This window comes from Callorhinchus milii, unplaced genomic scaffold (assembly GCF_018977255.1).
Source record: "Callorhinchus milii isolate IMCB2004 unplaced genomic scaffold, IMCB_Cmil_1.0 Scaffold2, whole genome shotgun sequence".
Lineage (NCBI taxonomy): Eukaryota > Metazoa > Chordata > Chondrichthyes > Chimaeriformes > Callorhinchidae > Callorhinchus > Callorhinchus milii.
Genome location: NW_024704743.1, coordinates 5,883,779 through 5,909,048, shown reverse-complemented (window position 1 = coordinate 5,909,048; position 25,270 = coordinate 5,883,779). Strand labels below are relative to the sequence as shown.

General features: G+C 42.6%; 1 protein-coding gene across 3 annotated transcripts in view; it reads right to left on the bottom strand.

Moving 5' to 3' along the window:
* Positions 1 to 9,928: 9,928 nt before the first annotated feature.
* Positions 9,929 to 25,270, bottom strand: part of LOC103183600 (amyloid beta (A4) precursor protein-binding, family B, member 1 interacting protein) — an 88,868-nt gene continuing 73,526 nt past the window's right edge. For all 3 annotated transcript variants that reach the window (XM_007901173.2, XM_007901172.2, XM_007901174.2), the window contains exons 11-15: positions 21,093 to 21,203; positions 19,679 to 19,777; positions 16,583 to 16,697; positions 14,857 to 14,939; positions 9,929 to 11,012 (exon numbers count right to left, since the gene is read on the bottom strand). In XM_007901173.2, the coding sequence (XP_007899364.1) occupies positions 10,458 to 11,012; positions 14,857 to 14,939; positions 16,583 to 16,697; positions 19,679 to 19,777; positions 21,093 to 21,203 (963 nt within the window). In that variant the 3' untranslated portion in view covers positions 9,929 to 10,457. The remainder of the gene's footprint in view (positions 11,013 to 14,856; positions 14,940 to 16,582; positions 16,698 to 19,678; positions 19,778 to 21,092; positions 21,204 to 25,270) is intronic.

The window sequence follows — 25,270 nt, the reverse complement described above, 5'->3', positions numbered from 1 at the left end:
TCGGTGGCCGGGCCTTCAGCCTCTCAGCCCCGAGGCTCTGGAACTCTATCCCCCAGTGCCTTCGCCGCTTCCTCCCTTTCCTCCTTCAAGGCCGGTCTCAAGACCTTTCTCTTTGACCGTGCCTTCAGCTCCCCTCTCGACTCTCTACCCCTCCTCGCTCCCTCCCTTCCCTCCCCTCACCCTGACCATTTCCCCCCTGCTCAGATCCTGACCCAACTGTACAGCGCCTTGGGACGTCCTCCCGACGTGAAAGGCGCTCAATAAATGGAATCTTGTTGTTGTTGTTGTTGTAAACAGTGCAGTGTACATGTACTTGGATGATAAATAGATATGGTTATCAAGAAAGTTTGGAGGTTTTCTTTCTGGAGATGAGAAGATTGAGATGGGACCTGAGAGAGGCTTTTAAAATTTATTAAAAAATTCAATAAGGTGGGCTAAATTTTAATACACAGTTTCCACTTGAGCTACTGAGCTACAAGTACTTAAAAATATAATAGCTACTAGAGGGTATAAAAGGTAGTGTGGGAGGAAGTCCATGACAGAAGCCAAAAGCATCAAAGTATTTAAGAGGAAACTGATTCATGTGGGAGAGGGAAATAGAGGAGCATAGGAACGGGGATTAAGAAGGGTGGAGGCTTTGCTGGAGTCCAAACACTGGCAAGGATTAGTCGGCAGGAAGATCTGTTTCTGTGCTGTAAAGTTCTGTGTAATTCAATTCCATTGTTTTTCTCCTGAAATATACTAACTTCCTACTTTCTAAACAAAAAATCACTTTATACCTCATTATTTACCTTATTTATTGACTTCTAATATAGACTAAATAAAAATCTGCCGCTACTAATTCTAGATACTAAACACTACCTTCATATTTTTTTCCCTTTCTGAGCTTGCTAACGTTAATAATAATAATTATTGTTTACCAAATCTGAATACTGAATAGTACAGCATTTTTTAACAGACTACCTAATTAAGTAGTCAATGAAAGTAAATATCTTTAGCCTTTTGTTTTTTCTCATTGCGCCAGAAGTGACTGTCACAAAAGCTTTTTTTTCTCTCCTTTTTGCTCCTTTTTCATTCTCAGCCTCTGCTTCTCTTCTTGCTCTTTTAAACCTTTCCACCCGACAAATATCTGGTCAACAATCCCCCCAAATTGGTCATTCATTGCATGGCTATTTTGGGACTCTGCTGTGTGCAAATTGGTTACCAAGTTTGCGCACAAAATACAGTCACACCACTTCACAGCATATCCTGTCTACCTCTCCAACTGCTTATTAGTCTGGAGGTGGTATTAAGTAGTTCAGAGTTGACAGTTGTACAGAGCTGATGGATTTCACACGGTTCCATAACTGTCATATATATATGGCGGATATAAATTGGATATAAACCCTTGTGTCCTGTGGCACATTCCCCCCAAACTGCTGCTAAAGCATTAATTCTGACAGTGCCTCACAGTCTTGTCCCTCTGACCCTTGCAGCCACTTCACTTGTAGAATGTGCATCTCGATCTTATAACTTCTGTAAAATGTCCCCTGGGATTTCCGACGACTGGGTAATTTCCGACGGTATGTCTCTGGTGTCAGATAAATTGTTCTAATATTAATTTTTTCACACCAACACAAATCCCCCAAGTTATCTATTTAATTATATTTAAAGTTTACCTAGGAATGCAGGCAACAGAATGGGACTCAGTTGCTACAAGCCCATCTCAACCTCTAGATAATCACTTTAAATGCTTTTAAAACCCCTATGGGGAACAGCTAGTTTTTCTTGGTCCACCGGGCTGACACATGCACAAACCTATCACATTGCTTAAGAATATCCAAACCAGACTGAGAGTTCTACGTTTGCCACCTGCATGTGGAAATTCCCTTGTCTGGAATGGAATGTGCACTCTCTCCCTTGAGGGATCCATCCGTGGAGTCCTGTACCTCAGTGGGTAGAGCACTCACCTCACAAGCGAGAGGACCTGGGTTCGATTCCCGACAGAGCGAAACGTTGGGCAGGTTTCCTTACTCCACATGCCTCTCTTTACCCAGTTGTTAGTCGATTGGTGGATCACTTTTCCAGGGGTAATAATTCCTTTAAAAAAAATAATAATTTGGTCACTAAATCCATGACTGTTTGTGGGACTCTGCTGTGCGCAATTGGCTGCCGTGTTTCACCCACAAAATATACAGTCAATTCACTTTACAGTGTATTCTGTTAAGTGCTTTGAGACATCTCAAAGACATGGTAATGCTCTATATCAAATGCAAGGATTATTATTATTGTATTACATATGCTGCTTACCTTATTCTGGAAAGTATTAGGTGCAGGTTGGCAAAAATAAAGGTTTGAGGACCCCAGAGTGTGAGGTTCAGCACTGCTGAAGTTTAACCAGCTAAACCCACATAGTCAATTCACTTTACAGTGTATTCTGTGAAGCACTTTGAGACATCTCGAAAGCGTGATAATGCGCAATATCAAATGCAAGGATGATTATTATTATAGGCTGCCATTGAAAGCACTGTCTGACAAGCTTGTCAATGCTTGTCCAGATAGCACCATCCCCCCTGTTAGATAGCATTGAAAAGAGAAGTCTCAGAGGGGACCTTATAGAAGTGTATAAGATTATAATTGGGATTAAAAAAAGTAAACCTAGAAGAATACTTTCAGATATTCCTAAGGTAACAGCTGGTCAAGAGGGTTCGGCCTTGTGAAGGCCAATTTCAGGACAGTAGAAGTATTTCATTACAGCATGGTAAGTATTAACATCTGTAACATATATAATAATAATCCTTGCATTTGATATAGCACCTTATCACGTCTTCAAGACGTCTCAAAGCGCTTCACACAGTGTCCTGTAAAGTGAACTGACTGCACGTTTTGTGGGTGAAAATATATTTTGTGTTACAAGAAAAGGGTGGTTGAAGCCGTGGTGCGGTAAAGCTGTGATGCTCAGCTCATTCAACAGACAGCTTGATGCTGTCGTGGGAGAAGGTAGGTTGGGCATTCTGGAAAGATGAAATCAAATGAGCTGATCCTTCCCCATCAAATGAGCTGATACCTCTCTTGTCACGACTCAGTTGCAGCTGCCTGCTGTGCTGCTGATATAGGTCAGGCTACTTCACCATGCAAATCTAGAATGCACGCAGGGAAACAACAGCAGCCGAGCTGTACGCTCTCAGGCAAACATCTTACAATTTTCGAAGGTGGGAAGCAAAACAAATCACAAGGGCTATAGAGTGGCAGAGGAGCGGCACTAAAACTAATTTAAAAAATGATGGGTTAAGTGGACCTTGACAGTTCACGAATACACCAGTACAAGTCATGCTTTGACAGACTTCAAAGGAAAATAAATCAAAACTCCAGAAGCAAAACCCACATTAAATATCTAAACCTGTGCCATACGTTTTGCCCACAAAATGTACGGTCAATTCACTTTACAATATATTCTGTGAAGCGCTTTGAGACGTCTCAAAATGCATCTGGATAAGCGCAAGGACCTGGACTGGAGTAGGAATACTGCTGGAGTTTACCCACTAAAACTGCATAATTTGCCTCTGAGAGACCTGCCTGGCAGGCTTCCTGCTGCCTGTCTAGATAGGGCCATTCTACCCACCAGGGCTTCGTCTTGCAGAGTTTACAGGAGCCGAGTGGGAAGAATCACTGCCCCCAGGGACTGATCATCCCTTCCAAGTCCTCTCAATGAGGAAGGCTAACTGGTTTATCTTCAGCAGTACCCTGCAGCACTGTGGACTCACCTGGCTCAGGAACCAGACTACCGCCAGAGGGTTGACTCGATTCCGACATTCCATTGCCAAGCATGTGGTCGTGGAGTCATCTCAGTTCCTGCTTATCCCTCTTTCCCCCCACTCTTCTCCCAAATAGGAGAGTACTATTTGGACAAGGTATCAGATCATTAACTCGTGCCCACAGAACCATAGGTCACAGAAAAGCAGAAAGCATAAGAGGGATAATAAGTAATCAAATTGAACTGAAATACATAAAGTCTTCGTAAAGCAGTTCTCAGCTTAGCTGCACAATTGCAGGTTAGAGAGAGCATGACCTTACAGAACGATAATAAACTACAGTCGAACCTCACTATAGTGAACCTCGCTTATAACAAACCCCCGGCTTTAACGATCCCAACAACAGGGCAAGACGTTTGCACCGCTTTGATGGCCAAACTCTTGTGAACACCTTGATATAATGATCTTTTCTATCGGACCCAGGGGGCTCATTATAACGATGTTTGACTGTACATAGAGCTGGACGTATCTTGGAAGAATTGGGGGCCCCTGAGGTACTATTAAGTTCCAGCATCAGCAATGTCCAACAAAACACCAAGATATTTTACCACAAGCAGCATTTTGCCAAAGACCAAATTAACTCATTTTCATACAGCTGGAGTTCTCTCCATCTGCTTGATTCAATTTCATACAATCTGTTTGAAGGGGCCATTGACTCTATAAATCCTTTCAGTGTTAGTTTGCTGCGCTCTTTAAATTTGCAATGATCAAACAGGAAGCTCTCCAAGTCTGTCTGAAGAGGACTTAACAAAATAGAATTAAAAATATTCAGGCACGGCGTGCGCTCTCTGCTGACCAAAGTGCTGCCTTTTATTAACAAATAATTTAATCAGAATCATTCTGCTTTCTGCTTTGCACTGTTCAAGCTTTTTTTTTAGTTCACTAGTAACTCTATAATGAGACCAATGGGAGATTTATAGTTTACAACAGGTAAGCAACTAAACTAAATAATAGATCCCATATGGTTACAACATGAGATTCTCGGCCTGAATGGATGTTCTGTTGCAAACTCCGAGCACAATATATCAGCAATATTTCCAGCAATGGAGCGCCACCTTGTGACCTTAGACTCCTTTCTGTAATTCTGTGTTTTTCATACTATGAAGCGTATAAGGAGCTTAGCAAAGGCTTCAAGGAGGCAAAGCAGTGACCTGGTATAATCTCTCTGTCAAGTCTAAAGGGAAGCATTGTTGAGATTTCAGGCACTAACCCGAAACTTTGGAACTCTCTTCCTCAATCCCTCCGCCTTGCGCCTTCCTTCCCCGGGTCCTCTCGCCTGCGAGGTGAGTGCTCTAACCCTACAGGACTCCACATTAAAGGCTAAAAGGGCAACAGCATGCAAACGAGTAATACGTGGAGGAACTAGATACGCCAGGGAAAATTAAGGGATGAGAGGAGTGAGCTCCAGCAAAGGAGCTCAGTTACCTCCTCCTGTGCTAAAATTTCTATGATTAATTATAGGCGGTTTGGTCAATCAAGAGCAGTGCTCTGGAGAATTGCCATCGGACCTGGCTCGGGTATTGGAACACTGAGTCCACCACAGAAAATAGATTCAGTTGCACTCTCTCTTTATCAGGCATGTCTCCACGGAGCCAAAGAGACCTCACATACCTTTGCTCCAAGGGTATTGTCAAATGATGGACAACTTGATATCTAGAGTTGAATAATCTTGGGAACAAGCCATAATTCTGTCAATGTTCCTAACTGGTATGTTTATGTGTACAATCAGTAGGATTGTATCCAATGAGCCAGTGAATGATCGACCTAAACAATATATTTACAATATATTCTGTGAAGAGCTTTAAAACATCTCAACGACGTGATAGGCGCTATATCAAATTGCAATGATTATTATTATTAATATAAACGACACGCTGAGGTTTAACTACAGTGAAGAGCAATTCTCATGGACACGCTGCTGTCTGGCTGTTCAATTAACCTCAAGAGTCTCTTCTTAAGAGAAGATGGCTGTGTAGATGGCTGTTCAGGTGTAGGATTGAGGAGTTGTGCAGAAAGTAAATAGACGTGTGAGTGAGTACCTCAGTGGAGGAGGTGTATATTGTCGACAAACAACATTCCCTTTTCTGGATCTCGGAGATTCATTTAAAATAGATTAAAAATAATACATTTCCTGTTTGCCCTTCTCCGGGAGTATTTTTAAAGCTTGATGCATTGATAAAATTCCTCAGATCAACAGTTATGGAGAGAGGAGTGTGACCCTGTGTGCCACTTCAGCCTGTTTGTCTGTTTCTCGGACTGCTTGGAATTGATCAAACCAGTTGAGTGTTCTATTCACCTGTCTGTCATTTCAACTTGCGGCGAGCTGATCCAGATCCAGAAAGCAAGTTCCTTAATAATAATAATCCTTGCATTTGATATAGCGCTTTTAACGTTGGGAGGACGTCCCAAAGCGCTTCACAGAACACACTGTAAAGTGAATTGACTGTATATTTGTGGGTGAACGCGGCAGCCAATTGCGCACAGCAATGTCCCACAAACAGTCATATGGATTGAAAATGACCAATTTATTATTGTTTTTGGTTTTGGAGGGATTATTATTAGGGCTCTGTGTGGAGTAAGGAAACTTGCCCAAGGTTTCGCCCTCTGCCTGGAATTGAACTCAGGTCTCTCACTTGCAAAGCGAGTGCTCTAACCACTGAGCCACAGAACTCCTTGACATCTGACTGATGGTGGGTGAAAGAGTTCTATCTTATCTTTTAATTTTTTTTTGTACATTTAACCCGTTTGCTACTGTTACATTTTACATTTTACTGTTACAACTAGTTCTATGCTGACTTAATTACACGAGGAAATCCCTTCTGGATGATGCTGTTTTATGTGGATGTTGAGTGAGGGTCAGATTCAGGTTTGATGTGCTCTCCTGTCAAATGGGCTGCGACCACCCACTGTTGAATCTCACACATGAATAATAATATATAATAATAAAAATGAAATACGTAACAATAAACGACACATGGATGGAAGACTGGATGTTGACAAGTACCCATGAAACAGTACCCCATGTAAAAAGAAAAATGAGTCAAAATGTCTTCAGTTGTTTCGTTTTATTCATCCAATAAGTAACACTGGGAAGTTTCATACCTCTGATCCATTCATTTCCTTATTTATTCTTTATTCACTCAATCCATGACTGTTTGCGGGACACTGCTGTGCACAATTGGCTGCCACGTTTCATCCACAAAATATCCAACCAATTCACTTTACAGTGTATTCTGTGAAGCGCTTTGAGACGTCTGCAAGACCTGATAAGGCGCAATATCAAATGCTAGGATTATTATAGTATTATTATTATTATTATTTGTATTCAAGTCAAGTTATATCTAGCCTTCATTCTGTATGAAGGTTTACAAAACAAAGTGCAATTAACTTGTGGCTTGGTGAAATGAAGGAACTTGCTTTTCATGCTGCCAGATCTGTGCAGTTGTGGACTGGCTGCTTTCTGAGAAATTGAGAAATTTCCTGAGTGGCCCCATGTTTGGCTCCCGAGCACCCCTGTAATCAGTGCCCCCAGGCAACAGCGCATCCTTCCCCCCTCCCGCCATTTTGCATCACAATCCTGAGCCCTTTTGGAGAGCCAGACCACCACTGTTCACAAGTACTGTACTGTCAAGTGTAGTGAGTGTGTTTCTTGGTAAACAGAGCAGGCATTTTCACCAGCTGGGTCCTCTCAACTATAATGTGAAGTCTAATTCGTGTGGGGGATTGTTGGAAACTTCCCTTCTCTTTTTGAATTATGTCATGGGATCTTTAATGTCCGCCTCGACACGGAGAAACTAAGGGATGAAGTTCCCTTGCCAACAGTGTGTGTGATTTCAATGAGATTTTCCCATGATCAGCATACACTCCACGTTTGGTAAATTACATAAAGATGCATGTTCGTTCCACGAGTGTTTCTTTTAGTGTCCTTCACCTTCTAACCTCACCATTTTGTTTGTCCTAGGGTTAAATGTTAATTGAGCACAGACTTCTTTTTTGGTCAGCTGGGTATCTGACACATTCGGAAACCCATCACCAAGAGTACCCAAACCAACCACTACATGCATCCCATGTAGTGGTTGGTTTCCATGCATCCCACTACACATAGACATTCCAGAGATACATCGCTGGAATGGAATGCACACTCTCTCCTTGGAGGACACATGCTGCTTACCTAATTCCAGAAAGTATTAAGCGCAGGTTGGCGAGAGCCAAGGCTTGGAGACTGCAGAACATGTGTTGGGGTTATGCTGGAGTCTGACCAGCTAAAACTGCATAGCTTACCATTGATATTACTGTCCAGCGAACTTTCCCGCTGCTTGTTCAGCTACAACCACCTACTCGTTAGGGCTTTGGCTTGCAGAGTTAACAGGAGCTAAGTGGGATAGCAGGAGAATAGTACAACTTTGAAGGGGAATGGGGATAATGCAGTGGGATTGAATGAATGCTTTGCTTTGTGCAGACTCCTTCTGCACAGTAAATTTCTATGATTCCATGAATCTCCTGGCTTTGCATAGATTCACCCTGGAGAAAGTGCCATGTTGTACAGTCAGTCCTGCCTATTTAGACATGGCACCTTTATTCCTCATTTAAAATGATATTGTAATGTGTCCTAGAGTAGAAATTCTTGTAGGACAATGTTTTCCTCACCTAAACTCATATTTTATTTACCCCCAAATCACTGAACTGTGTGTTAAGGCACCTCTCACTGTCTTCACATGCTGCTGCTCACATTAGACTTAGCTTGGCACCAAATAGGACAGAGTTTCATAGGACTCCCCTAACCCGATCTATTCACTCCCTCACCACACAGAATGCCAGGATTGCACCACGGTGTAAGGGATGCTTCTCTGACCACTGGTTGGAGCTGTTGAGATTACCTTTCAAAATGGGGCAAGATGCCTCTTGAGGCTTAAGGGGTGGTTGAGTAGCACTTCTGTGCCAACAAAGGGTATCTGATTTGGGTTTTGGTTCACGGAGCACCCACTCCACACAAACCTTGGATATAATAATATTAATTATAATCCTTGCATTTGGTGTAATGTCTTTCCAGTCAGGAGGATGTCCCAATCTTTCACTGTGAAGTGTAGCGACTGTGTGTTTTGTGGATGAATGCAGCAGCCAATTTGTGCACAGCAGAGTCCCACAAACAGCCGTGGACTTGGTGACCAATTTTATTTGGAGTTTTGTTGGCCGTGACACTGGGGAAAGCTCCCTTCACTTTTCATATAGTGCCATAGGATCTTTACAGGTAGGCAGGGCCTCAGTTTAACGTCTCATCTGAAGGACACATCCCCAAGCAGACGCCCCCAGCACTGCACTGGAGTGTTAGCTTATGCTATTTGAGTCTCAACTCCCAATGTGCGACTTGTCTCCACCATCTTCTGACTCAGAAGTGTGATTGCTACAAGCTGAGCCAGACTGGCACAGGCCAACCTACTGGCTGTTTGGCTTCCTTAAGATGTGATCCAAGCCCACTACAAAACAAATGGGTTATCATACAGAGAAAACTTATAGACTCAGCACTATTAAACACTTTCTTTGTTGAGTTGTCATTTTAATACGAGTGAGAGGTGTGAACAGAGCCTTTTACAATTGAAAATTCAAAAATGTAGAGTTGTTCTTCAGCATCTAGATTGGTCAGTCTTAACTATAATAGTTTAAAACAAATCTGGATGTCTTGCATCAACCTCGGAATGGAAACACTTAAAGAGAAAGGCAAATTACACTCTCTCAAAGGCATGATACCCATTGAAAAACTGGCTCCATTTACATGAGATGGATAATGTTATTCGGCTCATCAGTTTGATTCAGTCTGACTCCTGAAATAGGAAATAATTATTCTGTAGGGTACATTTACATCTAGGCATTGGTTAGTTTCTTTAGCAAATAGTTTTGCTGGCATTACTCAACTAAAACCTGAAATCGTGACTAATTCTGGAATTTCCTGCCATCTGGTCAAGAAGCCAGAAAAATCAAATCATTAATGATAGCTACAAACAGAACCTGACCACTATTCTCTTCCTTTCCAGGGGACAACTCGAGCTTGGACACAGTTCTGTAGGCACTGTTAGCTTTCTCGTTCGTCACTTAGGTGGCTCATGTGCGAGCCTGTGGTTAGTGGGTGTTCCGACTATTTATTTACAGTCAAAGTTGCTGCGCCTCATTCATTCTCACACCAAATCCATAGTTTGTGCATTTCCTAGCAGATTTCACCCTCCCCAGCGAGATAGAGTGGGGATCCAGTAAGTGATAAAATCCCATTCTCAATGTGACAGATATAATTAAATCTGGGACCTTCCTGGTCTTAGCACACCGAGCCGTATATTTGCTCACTGAGCTTTTGGTTAAGCTTACAATTGGTTTCTGTGACTTGTATAAACAAGCACAAACAGATTTTTATTAGGTAAGGCTGTGAGGGGATATGGGGCAATTGGAATTGAGGTTTTATGATCTGATAGAATGGCACAACAGGCTCAAGGGGCTGAATGGCCTATTCCTATGACCTTAGTGCTTAGTGCTGCAATGTGCATTCCCTTTTCCCACTAGGTCATTGGGGCAGTTATTGTAACCCTTTTTTTTTGTAAAATGTTTAATGTTGTAAATGCTGTAATTTAAAAACGGACACAAGTATTTGACCCAGAGCAATTTGTAAAAGTAGACAATAGTTTATTCCCCCAGTGCAGCCTTTTTTTTCTGCAGGACTTTCATGAGATCTGACATTATATCTGGCTGGCCTATGGGCCCGCCTCTGGGAGGCAGGGCAGATTTATTCTCAATCCTTTTCGGAATGGCTGGTTTACTCAGACCTGTGTTGGGCTGTTTGGAGAGAGACGGGTTGGAGGAAGGCGGAGGAGGAGGTGGAGGTGGGGGAGGAATGGACGCTGCGGCAGAACTGCTATTAAAGCAAGGGGGAGGGGGTGGCAAAAAATCAGGAGGCGGCTCCACAAAGGACAAGCGTTTCGGGGGAATTGGGGGTATTTTCTTGCCCGGATCCTTTGGTTTGGTTGAGGTAGGAGCCAACAGCATACATGGAACCGGCCTAGTCGGTGAGCATGGAGGGTTGTACTCTCTGGAGGTTGGCGCTGACACAGGAGGAAGTTCAAACGATGGAGGGGGAGGTGGCAGGTCCCCTTCTCTGAATTCCAAGGTTTCTTCATACTCAAGTGGAGGAGGAGGAGGTGGTGGGAGAACTGGCTCATCATCATCATATGTCTTCTTTCCCTTTGAATCAAACACAAATTGTAACATTGTCAGGCTTCGATACACAGATTTAGCCGAGCAGCGAAGACCGAAACATGTTAATTTTCCAGTCACCGGCAACGTTTTTCCTGGCCCACTCAACCAGATGTCTCAACTTCCTGCAATTCCCTGCCTTGACATCCTGCAGCTTGTTAAGTCGTTGCTGTCAGTGACACAGATGTTTGCGACTTGCAGAGGATACCGGCTCTTTTGATGGTATTTTAAATAGGCATTTAAAGGGCATCTTCTACAGCATGTTAGAACATGGACTGAATTTCGTGCCCGCCCTCCTCACCCTGCTTGCTCAGTTTTTGTGCCAAAGGCCAGGGCAAGCTCTAAGGGTGGCCTGGGAGGTAGCAGCTTACTCCGCACCCTCATTCGTGTTTTAGGGATGAACCAGGCGGAGCAGAAAATTCTGGGTTGGGGGGGGGAGGAGGGGAAACAAGAGGGCAAAAGAGCAACATAGTCTGGACATCGGCCCACACTACAAACAGAACTTTGCCCCTGGTACAAATTCCACTTACACATAATGTAATTTTAGCCCTCGAGCTGCTGCTCAACATCGAAACATAAAAATCGACAGTGCAAAAGGAGGTAATTCGGCCCATCAAATCCGCACTGGTTCATAGAATAAGGAGATGAAATCAGTCCCACCGCCCCGCCTGATCCCCAGACTCTTTCAAACCCCTCTCCTTCATATGCCTGGCAGCTTCCCTCTTGAAAGCAATCTTGTTTTGCTCAGCCGGGTGTCTTGACACGTGCGGAAACTCATCACCATGCTTAAAAGTATCCAAACCAAACTGAGAATTCCATGCATCCCACCTACACGTGGAAATCCCAGAGATAGATTACTGGAATGGAATGTGCACTCTCTCCCCAAAGGGTTGCAATCCTGCTTCGCCCAATTCTATGATTTTGTAAGAGGAGCAGCTAGAAACACAGCCTAATGAATTAAGCAAATGCTGCTTTTGTGTCAGTTGCAAGATGACAGTAGCTACAGCACAATCCTTCTAGAGTCCTTTAAACGGGAATCATCACCTCAGTAGGGAGCTTTCAGGATCGGCAGAACCATCACACTCCCGGCCTCATTAGCGGCCCCGAAGGCACTTCATGTGACTGAGTGACTGCTGGGAGGGCAGAGTATTGCTAAACTTAGATTTATTTCAAATTCAGTGCACGGCTCAGCAACCAGCACTCCCACACCGTGCTGCATAATTTGAGTGCTGCACTGTTTCTGAAAATGATCCCCTATCCATAATGATGGCAATTATTTTTAAAAAAATCCCCAATTCCAAAAGTAGTGAGAACAAACTTACTTACACTCGCATATAAGGAGAACCTATGTTTTTGTTGTTTTGCCCACAAAATACACAGTTAATTCACTTTACAGTATATTCTGTGAAGCGCTTTCAGATGTTTTAATAATAATAATCCTTGCATTTGATATAAAATCCTTATCACATCTTCGAGATGTCTCAATAGATGTCTCTATTTTGTGGGCGAAACACGGCAGCCAATTGCGCACAGCGGTGCCCCACAAACAGTTGTGGATTGAAGTGGCTAATTCATTATTAGTATTTTTTTGAAGGAATTATTACCCCCAGTAAAGCGATATGCCAATTGACTACTTACTACTAGGTAAACAGAGGCATGTGGAGTAAGGAAACTTGTCCAACATTTTGCCCTGCCAGGAATCAAACCCAGGTTTCTCACTTGCGAGGCAAGTGCTCTAACCACTGAGCTACATGTATAACATAACAAGTCTATATCCACATGTCCCATAAGCTCCATATGAGGAGTCCTGTAGCTCAGTGGTTAGAGCACTCGCCTTGCAAGCGAGACACCTGGGTTCAATTCCAGACAGGGCGAAACCTTGGGCACGTTTCCTTACTCCACACACCTAATAATAATCCCTCCAAAACAAAGCAATAATAAATTGTTCATTTTCAATCCACGACTGTTTGTGGGACACTGCTGTGCGCAATTGGCTGCCGCGTTTCGCCCATAAATATACGGTCAATTCACTTTACAGTCTATTTTGTGAAGCGCTTTGAGATGTCGAGAAGACGTGAAAAGCGCTATGTCAAAGGATTATTATTATTATTATTATCAAATGCAAGGATAATCATCATTATTATGTTGATTAGAGATTTCGGTTCAGGATTACAGTACATCTGGTTAATGAGCATTCACTAGTATCTTCTTATAGGGACTGGCAGCTTCCTAAGTTTCTAACTAAGTGATTTAATTGCTCATTACATTTATTGGCCAGTCCTGAAGTTGGCTGCTCCCTCTATTATTATTATTATGATTATTAGGAGCCGCACAGCAGGCTGCTTCACGTCCAGCGGTCGGGCCTTTAGACTCTCCGCCCTCACCCTTTGGGACTCCATCCCATATTCCCTTTACCTCGCTCCCTCTCTCGCCTCCTTCAAGGCACGTCTCAAGATTCTCCTCTTCGACTGTGCCTTTGACTACCCTCGTACACTCCCTGCCCTCCACCCTCCCTTATCTCAACCACCCCAGCTTGGGTCCAAATCCCTGACTGTCCAGGCCTTGGAATATCCTCCCGACGTCAAAGGCGCTATAGAAATGTAATTTTGTGTTGTATTGTCCCTGGATGTATTTGGCTTTAATCGAAAACTTTACAGCTCAGGATTAAAAAAATGAATGCAAAGAAATTCAATCATAAAACGTGACTGAACAAGAGAGGTGCTGAAAAGAGGGACCCAGAGCAAAATCTAATAAATAAAGGCACTAAAGACACCTTAAAAACATTTATGTTATTTGTTAGTATATAATATATAAGTATTATGGAAATAATCAGCATCATGCATGGGGCATCAACTGCTACAGTAATTTCAGTATCACTGAATAACTTCCCTCCCTGTGTTTAGTGCAGATTGGAGCCTTTTTATGATTCACATGAAAATTAATAATTAAAAACAATTAAACTCAACAGCTATTGTGAATGGTTAGTCTCCTAGAAACCCAGCTCCAACAGGGGACATGTTTACCTGTGTGATTTCTGTCCCCAATCACCCCTCTTGAAATATCCAGTGAGTTTGCAACAATAATATTTTGCACTTGTTATGAAGTGCCGTTCACATTGGCTGAAGGTCGCAAAGTGGCTTCACAAAGACAATAGAGGCCACTGAGCAGGAAGGAAACAAGGAAAACATGTAAAGGTGTTAACGAAAGGTGTGAAAATTGCTTTGTTCTTGAAAGATTTTTTGTGAGTAATGGGAATTTTTGGCAAACCTGGATCAGGGTGTTAATATTAAATATTGCAGGTCGTACGTAGAAAATGTACAGAAATCAGAAACGGAACTGAGCACAGCACATGCATGCTGCTAATGAAGTGACTGTGTAAGATTACATTGCAACTTCCTCTTGTTCCTGCAACATAACAACTTACTGCAGCTCCATCAGTCACTCAAGAGTGAAGCGCACTATTGTTCAGTATTATTCAGACTGACACATTATAATGGAGGCTCATTTTCATCAGGTTAGCAGAGAGCAGAACGTTTCAATATCTCAAGATGGTTCGAAAAGTTTTTTGGATTAAGAGCCAAGCAATGTCACGCAAAATCTGTCCCACTGAATATTGGGCTTGTTCCATTTTCTGTTTAATTATGTTCTAAAGTTTTGACATAAGAAGATAAGAATTTGCTAGATGCAAGCAGACCAGGTCCATCCAGTTTGCCTCCCACCATCCTGAGAGTCGAATGCGTATGTCATGTCCGGAACTATATACTTTATAAACTTTAGGAACCATATGATCGGAAGACATCTCTCAAATTCATTGTTCTTTTAAGTTGCTTACCTCCGTGCGTTTCCAGGTATCAGGGATCACGGAGCTGACCTGGTTCACCATTTGCTTGGCTTGTCCATTTGGCTGAGGAGAAGCTGCATGATAATAGGGAAAATATGTTCAATAGGGATTGATGGAGTGATAGACATTATCCTTTAGTTGCGTAAAGATATTTTCATCGCATCTTAAAACTGCATGTAAAACTGAATGTAATGATAATCCTTGAATTTGATATAGCAGCTTATCACGTTGTCAAATCACTTCATAGGTTTTTACTGTAAAGTGTAGTAATTATTTTTTTGGTAGGCAAATGTGCCAGCTGATTTGGGCACACAGTGTCCCATGCAGTGAATGGCCAACTATATCTGTGGATGGTTGGTCAGGACATTGAGAGAAATTCCCTTCTCTTTTCGAATGGTGTCGTAGGATGCTTAATGCCGACCCGAACAAGCATTCGGGAGCTCGGTTTAGTATCTCATTCACAGGAAGGCAGCTCTGCCAATGCAGGACAACCCAGGATTGTTAAGTGTAAAAATCTAAACGAAGAGCTCAAAGTCCCGATGTGGGGCTTGAACGCATAGTTGGCTCAGTATTCATTATTAATTAATTAATTAATTAATTTATTAATTATTCAGTTAATTGAGAGTGCCACTAACTGAGCCTGAGCGAAATGTAATTCAGACCAACAACGTTACATTACAGAGAGTTCAAAGTTACAGTATGCGACGTTTTAACGCTACACATCGCAATTAACATCTGCATTGAAAAAAAGGCAACCTATGATACTCAACACATCGACTGATGCCCAGATGTGCTGGAGACAAACATCTGATATCATGGACATTATTCCGAATGGTTATGCTGAGAAACCAGCTACACTGGTTGTTAAATTGGAGGCTACCAACAACTTTGATTTTTTTTGTCAACTGAAGTTAGTGTTCTTCTAACTGGCCGACAACGCAACAGTTTAGGAGTTCGATATGGCTGACATATGAGGGTGCAATCAATGTGAAGAGTTTCAGGAGGGGACTGCCACCAGCACACCCACAGACCAGTTGATAATTAACACGTTGACTGGTTCCTTTGTTTAAAAAAAACAGAATGTTAATTAACACATCACACTCTCATTCAGTGGGCTGGATATTAGACCACTCTGGGCGAGGTTACTATCCCAAAGTCCTGCACTGTTGGAGGTGCTGTCCCTCAGGTGAGATGTTAAACTGCCCGTTCAGGTGGATGTTAAAGAATTGCCTACAAAACGCACAATCCATATTTCACGGCAAATCCCATGAATGGCTCTGAGATGCTCTCCTGACGTTGAGGGCGCTATATTAAATGTAATGGTTATTATTATTAAAAGCAACTGTGAGAACCAATACAGCATGAACTAAATCACAACGAACACATTGAGAACATAAGTTATCACTTCAGTGTGTCTTTTCTTTAGAATGAGTAATACTGGTGTCTAAATTGCATCAATTTGTAATGGGATTGCTTAAGGAGGTCTCCAAGTCCCAAATAATAGAAACAATTCACTGCAACCTGTGGGAACTCAGCTCCAACGCAATCTTTGCTAGAGTGGCGTTTCCACAGGTTGTTGTATTTCCAGTAGTTGGAAGGAGTCTTCACTTGCTACTTGGATTCCTTATTCATTAATGCCATTACAATTAACGTTCACATTTAAATCCCATTACGATTTAATTGGCAAAACTAAATCAATATTTAGCAATGTACATACCTGCTATGGTGCTTGCAGTATTGTTAGATTCGATGTTTGTAAGATTTATCCATTGAGATGCCAGACCAGCCTTTTGCAACGCTATTTTATGATTATTGTATAATGTCTTGCCATACTGAAAGCAGAAAAGAAGAGAACTCGTTATCCTCAGCAGGTAAGATACACCTTAAATTAAAAGAAGTTACTAGTCTAAATGAAAACTAGTTATGGTTAGTTTTTCATGGGAGTTCAGATCTCTGTCCCGATTCCCGCAGACAACCTTAACCATTTTGCCGACAAAAATATACAGTCAATTCACTTTACAGTATATTCTGTGAAGTGATTTGAGGCGTCTCAAAGACACGATCAGGCACTATATCAAATGCAAGGATTATTATTATTATTTTTATTATTATTATTGTAACATGCACAGCTTAATGAATCAATCCTACAATAATTTTACATTTATATAGTGGGTTTTACTCCTTTCAGGTCTTAGAGTGTTTCATGGAGTCTTGTATAAAGGAAACAACATACTTTTGGGGATATGTCCTTCAGACCAGATAACTAAAAAGTCAAATCTGAGTCAAGTTTTAGTGTACATTGCTCAGTATTATATCACACAACTCCTTCAATTCCTGCGCACAAACTGGAGAGGTAGAATGAGGGAGTTCCAGAGGTCAGGGGCATAGAATCTGAATGTTCAGGGACAGATGGTGGGGTGGGTCTGGTGGGGGATGTGGAGCAGGCGAGCGGAGGGAGCGGACAGGTTGATAAAGGCTTAGCAGGTCGCGGGGGTAAATTTTAGGGTCAATTGTTAAAATGTATTACCAACTGGTGGTGAATACCTCTGCCCCGTGTGAGGGGCATTATATAAATGCACTTTATTGCTGTTGTTGAATATGCCATTGGAAGGCGGTGGACAACGACCCTCTACAGATGCAACACACAAAGGAGGATGCCATCTTTTTCTACTGCTGGTTCTCATTTGTCAGATATTGATCACATATCTGATGAGGAAATGATAGGCTCAACCTCGGCTGTTGAGAACTGAGACGTCTGAAATTGCGTCTGGTTCCTGTAGTCTGAAGTAATGATTTTGCTGTAATCATGAACAGCAGGCACAGCACCAACCACTTGATCTGTCGTAATGAGCCTATTTACGGTTAACAGATTCAGTGTGTGTTTGCCATGATTTTAGCACGACAGATGCCTTTTGCGCGGTGACTTGTATTGGGTGGATCGTGGCAATCAAAAATTCGCAGCCTAACGCTTTTTCTTTGTTGCATTTTTCACCTTTTTTTTACGTGAATGTACAGTTTATGTTTTATATTCGTGAATAACAATATCAGCTTGGTTCTGTTGGTAGCATTCTCGCTTCCAAGTCAGAAGGTTGTGGGCTCCAAGGCCCCTGGTCAGGATTTTCAGCTCACAGTCTAGGTTGACACACGAATACAGTGCATACAGGGGGAAGCAGTGCACTTTCAGAGGTGCCGTCTTTTGGATGAGACATTAAACCAAGCTCCTGTCAGCCTGTTCATTAAAAATCCCATGATATAATAATAATAATCCTTCCATTTGATATAGTGCCTTATCACATCCTAGAGACATCTCAAAGCACTTCACGGAATATACTGTGGTGTGAATTATTCAGAAAGGAAGTTTTTCCTGCTGTTCTGACCAACAATTTCCCAGATTAAACTGGTCATTCACGTCACGACTGATTGTGGGACATTGCTGTGCACAAACTGACTGCCAGGTTCTCCTACAAATGCACAGTCACTACACTTTGCAATTAATCTTGTGAAGCAGTCGTCTCGAAGCGGTGATAAGGCACTGTATCAAATGCAAGGATTATTAGTAGCAGTTATAACAATAATACGCCTCATCACGTCTTCGAGACGACTCAAAGCGCTTCACAGAATATACTGTAATGTGAATTGACTGTGTGTTTTTGCAGGCGAAACGTAACAATATGTTAATCTATAGAAACCCCAAAAGGTTTTGTTAAAGGAACCAGATAAATTTCCTGACAAACTAAAAGATTCACAGTACTTACATTTAAAGATAAATATGGCCATATGGCCTATTGTGTTTGTGCTGGTTCTTTCTAGAGCAATCATTTCAGTCCCATTAACCTGCCTTTTCCTCATACCCCTGTAGTTTACTTGTTTTTAGGTACTTATTTAGTTCCCTTTTGAAAGCTAATATAGATTCTGCCTCAACTATCGCTCAATAGCTTTGAATTAAAAGTAAGGTTTGCGTATGAGAGAAAACAGCTATGTATTTTGAAAGATGAAAGTGTTTTTCTGCACTTGAAAAGTTACGATGCTGTCGCTACGACGACTTTTGGACCAGAGTTGGAGAGAGGTTTTGTCAGTTCTCAGTGTGACCTCTAGGTGGCGACTTAACACTATGAAGTTAATGAAGCAAAGTCTGTGGCATCTCCTGTATTACGATATAATAATAATAATAATCCTTACATTTGATGTAGCACCTTATCATGTGTTCTAGACATCTCAAAGCGTTTCCCACTATATACTGCAAAGTGAATTGACTGTATATTTTGTGGGCGAAACACGGCAGCCAATTGCGCACAGCAGTGTCCCACAAACAGTCGTGGATTGAGCGATCCATTTCTTTTCTTTTTTGAAGGGATCATTACCCCAGAAAAGCGATCCGCCAATCGACTAGCAACCAGGTTCCTACTTAATGCTCGGTAAACAGAAGCGCATGGAGTAAGGAAACTTGCCCAACGTTTTTGCCCTCTCCCGGGAAATCAAACCCAGATCTCTCGCTTGCGAGGCGAGTGCTCTAACCACTGGGCTACAGGACTCCATGATATAGCAACGCAGACAATATCTCCAGCGTGTTTGTTTGGTAGAGCACAAGAGCGGGGGCAAGACAGGAGAGGAAGATGGGGATGGAGGTAAGACTAAAGAAGAATCTGTAGCTTGGTTAGTTCCTCCCCGCTCCCCCCAGCCTGACATTGTGGTCTGCCATTGTCAAGCTCTCTGGGACGCTACCCTGGGTGAGGGGCGCTATACCAATGTAAGGTAGCGTTGGGGATCCTTCATTTCAGTTACACGTTGCAGCATGTTTCTGTTTTTCACTCACCTTAGCTATTCGTATCCCAGTTACCCACTGTTGTAGATTCCAGCGGTCATCACAGCACAGGTACTTGATATACTGTGACTCCTTCTGAATCTGGGGGTGCTGAACGAATGACAGTCATCATTAAATGGGTTCAGATTTCTAAAAGGCATTTTATTTTCACCACAACAACCTTGTGGAATCGATGAAAGATGTGTTGAACAATTTACTGTAGTTTGCTTAAGTTAACCGGATTTCTTTCTGAGAACATGAACGGCATGTAATGTTTAATTTCACCCTTTAACTCGGGTCCCCCAAACCTCGGCTCTACATCAACATTTGGAACAATCCCTACATTAGGAAAATGGCTTTAGATATTGGGTTAAAAATGATGGTAGTTTATTAATTCATCCCCTGTGTTAATTCCCTTATTTTCTTAACCCCTTTCCCTTATCCAGAGTTCAAAGCCATTGTTTGAAGTCACAAATATAATTTCAATCAGGAGGAACATCTCTCAGGATTGGAAGCCGGGAGCAGCTCTGAATCCCATCAAGAACACCAGTGTTACTTAAGTATTGGAAACACATTTAAGATGTTTCTTGTGATGTTTCTCTCAGCAAACGGCGTCTCCTCCAGCCCCCGCACCGTCTCGTGCGGCGATCCTCAGGGCTCTGTCCTCGGTCCCCTCCTCTTCACCCTCTACATGCTCCCCCTTGGTGACATCATCCGCAGACGTGGGGTAAATTTCCACATGTATGCGGATGTCACCCAACTCTACCTCTCTGCCTCAACCTCAACTCCAAGATTACTGGCATCCTGCCCGACTGCCTGTCCGACATCAAGTCCTGGATGAGGTACAACTTTCTCTAACTCAACATCAGCAAGACTGAGGCCTTCTCCGCACCTCGGGCACTGGCAGCATCAGCCTCCACGGCTGCACGCTCAACCTCATTAAGCCAGTCAGGAACCTGTTTGCCCTGAACTGTTCTTTCTCCCCCACATCCGCGCCATGACCGGCACAGCCTACCACCAGCTCCGCAACATTGCCAGACCCCGCCACTTTCTCACCCCTCAGGCTGCCAAAACCCTCACCCACGCATTCGTCATATCAAGAATCGATTATGGAGACTCCCTCCTCAACGTCCTTCCCACCTCTTCCCTTCACAAGCTGCAGATCATCCAAAACCCTGCAGCTCATGTACTCTCGCGCATCAGGCTCCATGACCCCATCACTTCCACCCTCGCCCGACTCGCCTCGCCCCTACCCCACCTCTCCCCCATGCCCGGGTCCTGACCTCTGACTGTCCAGCACTTTGGGCTGAAAGGCGCTTCTGACGTGAAAGGAGCTCAATAAATATCATTTTGTTGTTGTTGATCAATACAAGAAATGGGCTAAGAGACCACCACACATTTTACCCATTGTTGTATTTCTTTTTACCTTAAGCACGAAGCAGTAATCAGTTGGGGCTTTGTACTTTGCCTTGTATTGCATTCCATAATAAACATTCACGTTCTCAAACTGGATGAAGCAAATCAGGTCAGAAGACGTCTGTTGGAAAAGAGCAGAAGAAATAAATTGAAATCAGGTAAAGAGGAGACTGCTGTAGGTTTCATATTTGTTTCATTTCGCCCACAACATTCGCAGTCAATTCACTTCACAATATATTCTGTGAAGCACTTTGAGACATCTCAACGACGTGATGAGGTGCTATATCAAATGTAAGGATTATTATTATTGTGTAAATTGTGTCTTAACTGGATCTCAATTTGAGTTCTGATGAAAAGTCATTGAACTGAAACGTTAACTCATTTCCCTCTCTCCATAGATGCTGCCTGACCTGCTATGTGTTCCCAGCAACTTCTGTATTTACACTGAACTAGATGGACTGAGGGGAGGGACTGTGGTAAATTACAATACAATTTGCATTTATATAATAATAATCTTTCCATTTGGGAAAGCACCTTATCATGTCAGAAGGATGTTTCAAAGCACTTCACGAGATTTGCTGTGAAATGGAGTGACTGTGTATTTGTAGACAAACACGGCAGCACAATTGCACACATCAATGTCCCACAAACAACTATGATGGTTGTTTTTCTGACTACGGTTGTTTTTCTAACTGGAGGGAAGTCTGCAGTGGTGTCCCCCAGGGGCCGGTATTGGGACCACTGCTGTTTTTGATCTATATAAATGACCTGGACTTGGGTACAGGGAGTACAATTTCCAAGTTTGCAGATGATACTAAGCTAGGAAAAGTACTAAACAGTGAGGAGAATAGTAGCAGACTGCAAATGGACATAGACAGACAGGTAGACAGACTCAGATACGAGGCTGATGAAGTTTGATGTGGAGAAATGCAAAGTGATGCAGTTTGGGTGGAAGAATGAGGAGAGGCAATATAAGCTGATGGTACAATCTTACAGGAGGTTCATATAACTAAATCTTTGAAGGTGGCAGGACAGGTAGATAAAGCTGTTAAAAAAGCATACGGGATATTAGGCTTTATAAATAGGGACATAGAATACAGAAGTCAGGAAGTTATGATGAACCTTTATAAAACACTGGTTAGGCCTCAGCGAGAGACTGTGTTCAGTTCTGGGCACCACACTTTAGGAAGGATGTCAAAGCATTGGAGAAGGTGCAATGCAGATTTACCAGAATGGCACCAGGAATGAGGGACTTCAGTTATCAGGAGAGACTAGAGAAGCTGGGATTATTCTCCTTGGAGCAGAGAAGGTTAAGAGGAGACCTAATAGAAGTTTTCAAAATTATGAGGGATTCGATAGGGTGAACAAGGAGAAACTATTTCCATTGGAGGGTGGGTCGGTAACCCGAGGACACCAATTTAAAATAGTTGTTAAATGAAACAGAGAGGAGGTGAGGAGAAATTTTTTCACACAGCGAGTTGTTCGGATCTGGAATGCATTGCCTGAAAGAGTGGTGAAAGCTGATTCGATAACAACTTTTAAGAGAGAAGTAGATAATTATTTGGGGAGGACAAGTTTTCAGGGCTATGGGGAGAGAGCGGGGGAGTGGGATTGAATTGGATAGCTCTTTTCAAAGAGCCAGCACAGACACGATGGGCCGAATGGCCTCCTTCTGTGCTGTAAAATTCTATGATATGACCAATTTCATTTGGAGGATTATTGGCCAGAATATCAGGAGAAACTCCCTTCTCTTTTCAAATAGTGCCATGGGATCTTTAACGTCCACCTATACAGACACATGGGACCTTGTTTTAATGTCTCATCTGAAGAACGACACCTCTGACAATGCAACACACCCGCAGCTTAGACAATGTGAATTCAAGTCCCAACGTGGGATATGAAACCACAAGTTTCTGACTCAGAGGCGAGACTGCTATCACTGAGTCAAGCTGACACGCCTTTCATACCGGGAAGATTCCCAAAGCTCTTGACAATTCTGTTTGGGCACGAGGTAGGGAGGTGAGGAGGGGAAAGATGACCATGAGGACAGTCAAAAGTGTATGTTTTGAGACGTAACTTGAAAGAGGAGAGGGAGGGAGGGAGCAAGAGATCCGATCAGATTTGGGAATAGAGTTCCAGAGAGTGGGAGCTAAGTCGCACAAATACAAATTGTAAATCAGCACGGCTTCCAGGAAGCGTTCCGTGAGATCCTTGTCAAATTGGCTAGAGAACGTTTTCAGAATAAATTTGCAAGCTTTTTTCTTAACAGTGCTCTTAATTACCCAATTTAGAACCTGAATGCTCATTAAAGCTAAAGTTTTAGTGCCTCATTCATATTCATGAGCGCACGCAGTGAACAGCAAAAGAGAATTGTAAGCGGAGGAAAAAGAAATTAAAGAACACGTTTCAGAATAAAGCCTCAATAACCAGCAGAATCATTCGTCAGGGAAAATACAAATGATTGGAGATTCATTTCAGATTGTTACCCTCGAGTGATGACATTTTGGAACAAAGGAGTGCAGAGTGGAACCCTGTTAGCTGAAGCCCTAACAGGTACGATGGTGCTAGATGGTATCCCCAAGACTTGTCTCTTACTAGCCTGCTTCAAAGATGCTCCGAATTAGTTAAGCAGGGAGCTTCCCTCCACGGAGAGAGTGAGCATTTTGATGGCAGTTATTGAAGTTTTATTACTTTCATGTAAGTATATTATAAGTTTATTAGATTGACATAAAGTGCATTACATAGTGAATTCTGTGCCACAAAGTATTTCAGCGCTCTGGGAACGTTATCTCCATGAAGGGCGCTATGTAAATGAAAGTTAGTGTTGGCGAAGCAGAGAACCATGAATTATTTTAAGGGAAAATTAGACAGACGCCTGAAAAAGAAGAATATTAAAAGGCACTGGAAGCGAGCAGTAGAGAGAAATTAAATTAGATAGCTCGTGTGGAGAAAACCATCTGTACAGACTTGATAATCAAATGAAGTATTTAGAGTGCTGTAACATTTTATAGTTCTATCATCACGATCTGTAACCCTCAGTGCTACGCCTTGGAGTGAGGTAAGCAGGGTCTCCTTGCGGCTAAGGTGGTTCTAGGGTGGTATACCTAGCAATGGAATATCGAATCGAGTAAACCCTCAGTGGTAGTCTCAGTAGATTCCTGAACCAGGTGGGACTGCAGTACTACAAGAAACTGCTGATAGCTTGGCTCAGACTGGGAGTAGGGATTCTTCCCATTTGGCACATTAACCCTGCAAATCAAAGTCCATAATGGGTAAAAAATGGGAAAGCAGTAGAAAACATACCAGACAATGTCCATGCTGCAAAGCTCAGAGGTTTTAGCTGGTTAAACTGCAGTAACCCAACACATACTTTGGGGGTACTCAAGCCTTGTCTCTTGGCAACCTATTCCCAGCGCCTTGGGACATCCTCCCGACATGAAAGGCGCTATAGGTTGCCAAGAGACAAGGCTTGAGTACCCCCAAAGTATGTGTTGGGTTACTGCAGTTTAACCAGCTAAAACCTCTGAGCTATATATACAAATGTAATCTTGTTGTTGTTCAGAATAGTTTCCAGAGAGAGAATGTACATTCCATTCCAGGCACAGGGAGAATTTCCTTGCCTTGGTTTATGCGTGCACAGTAGAGTTCTTAGTCCGGTTTGGAAACTCTTTAAGTATGACAATGGGTTTCTGATTGTATCAGAACAAGAAAGAAGTGATCAGAGATGAACAGGAGATTTAGGGACATGCGTGACTGTTTAAGTGGTTTTGCATGACCACCTGCTCTGTACTGTAGTTTCAGGGACTCAAAGCTTACACTCACCCAACACCCAGATGTTATTAAAAACAGGATACACTGTAGTGTAGTGACTGTGTATTTTGTAGACGAATGAAGCAGCCAATTTGCCCACAACAATATCCCAGAAATAGCCATGAAGTAAATGTCCTATTTTATCTGGGGGATTGCTGGTCAGGCCACAGGTAAAAACTCCGTTCTCTTTTCGAATAGTCCCATGGGATCTTTAATGGCCACCTGAAGACGGGACCTCGGTTTAATGTCTCATCCAAAGGACAGCACCTCCAACAAAGTAGCACTCTCCAAGCATTGCACTGGCGTGTCAGTACAATCCCTTTCATTAATACCAGCACTCAAAGGCTAGATGCAAGGATTGGCTTGACCTAGGACTTC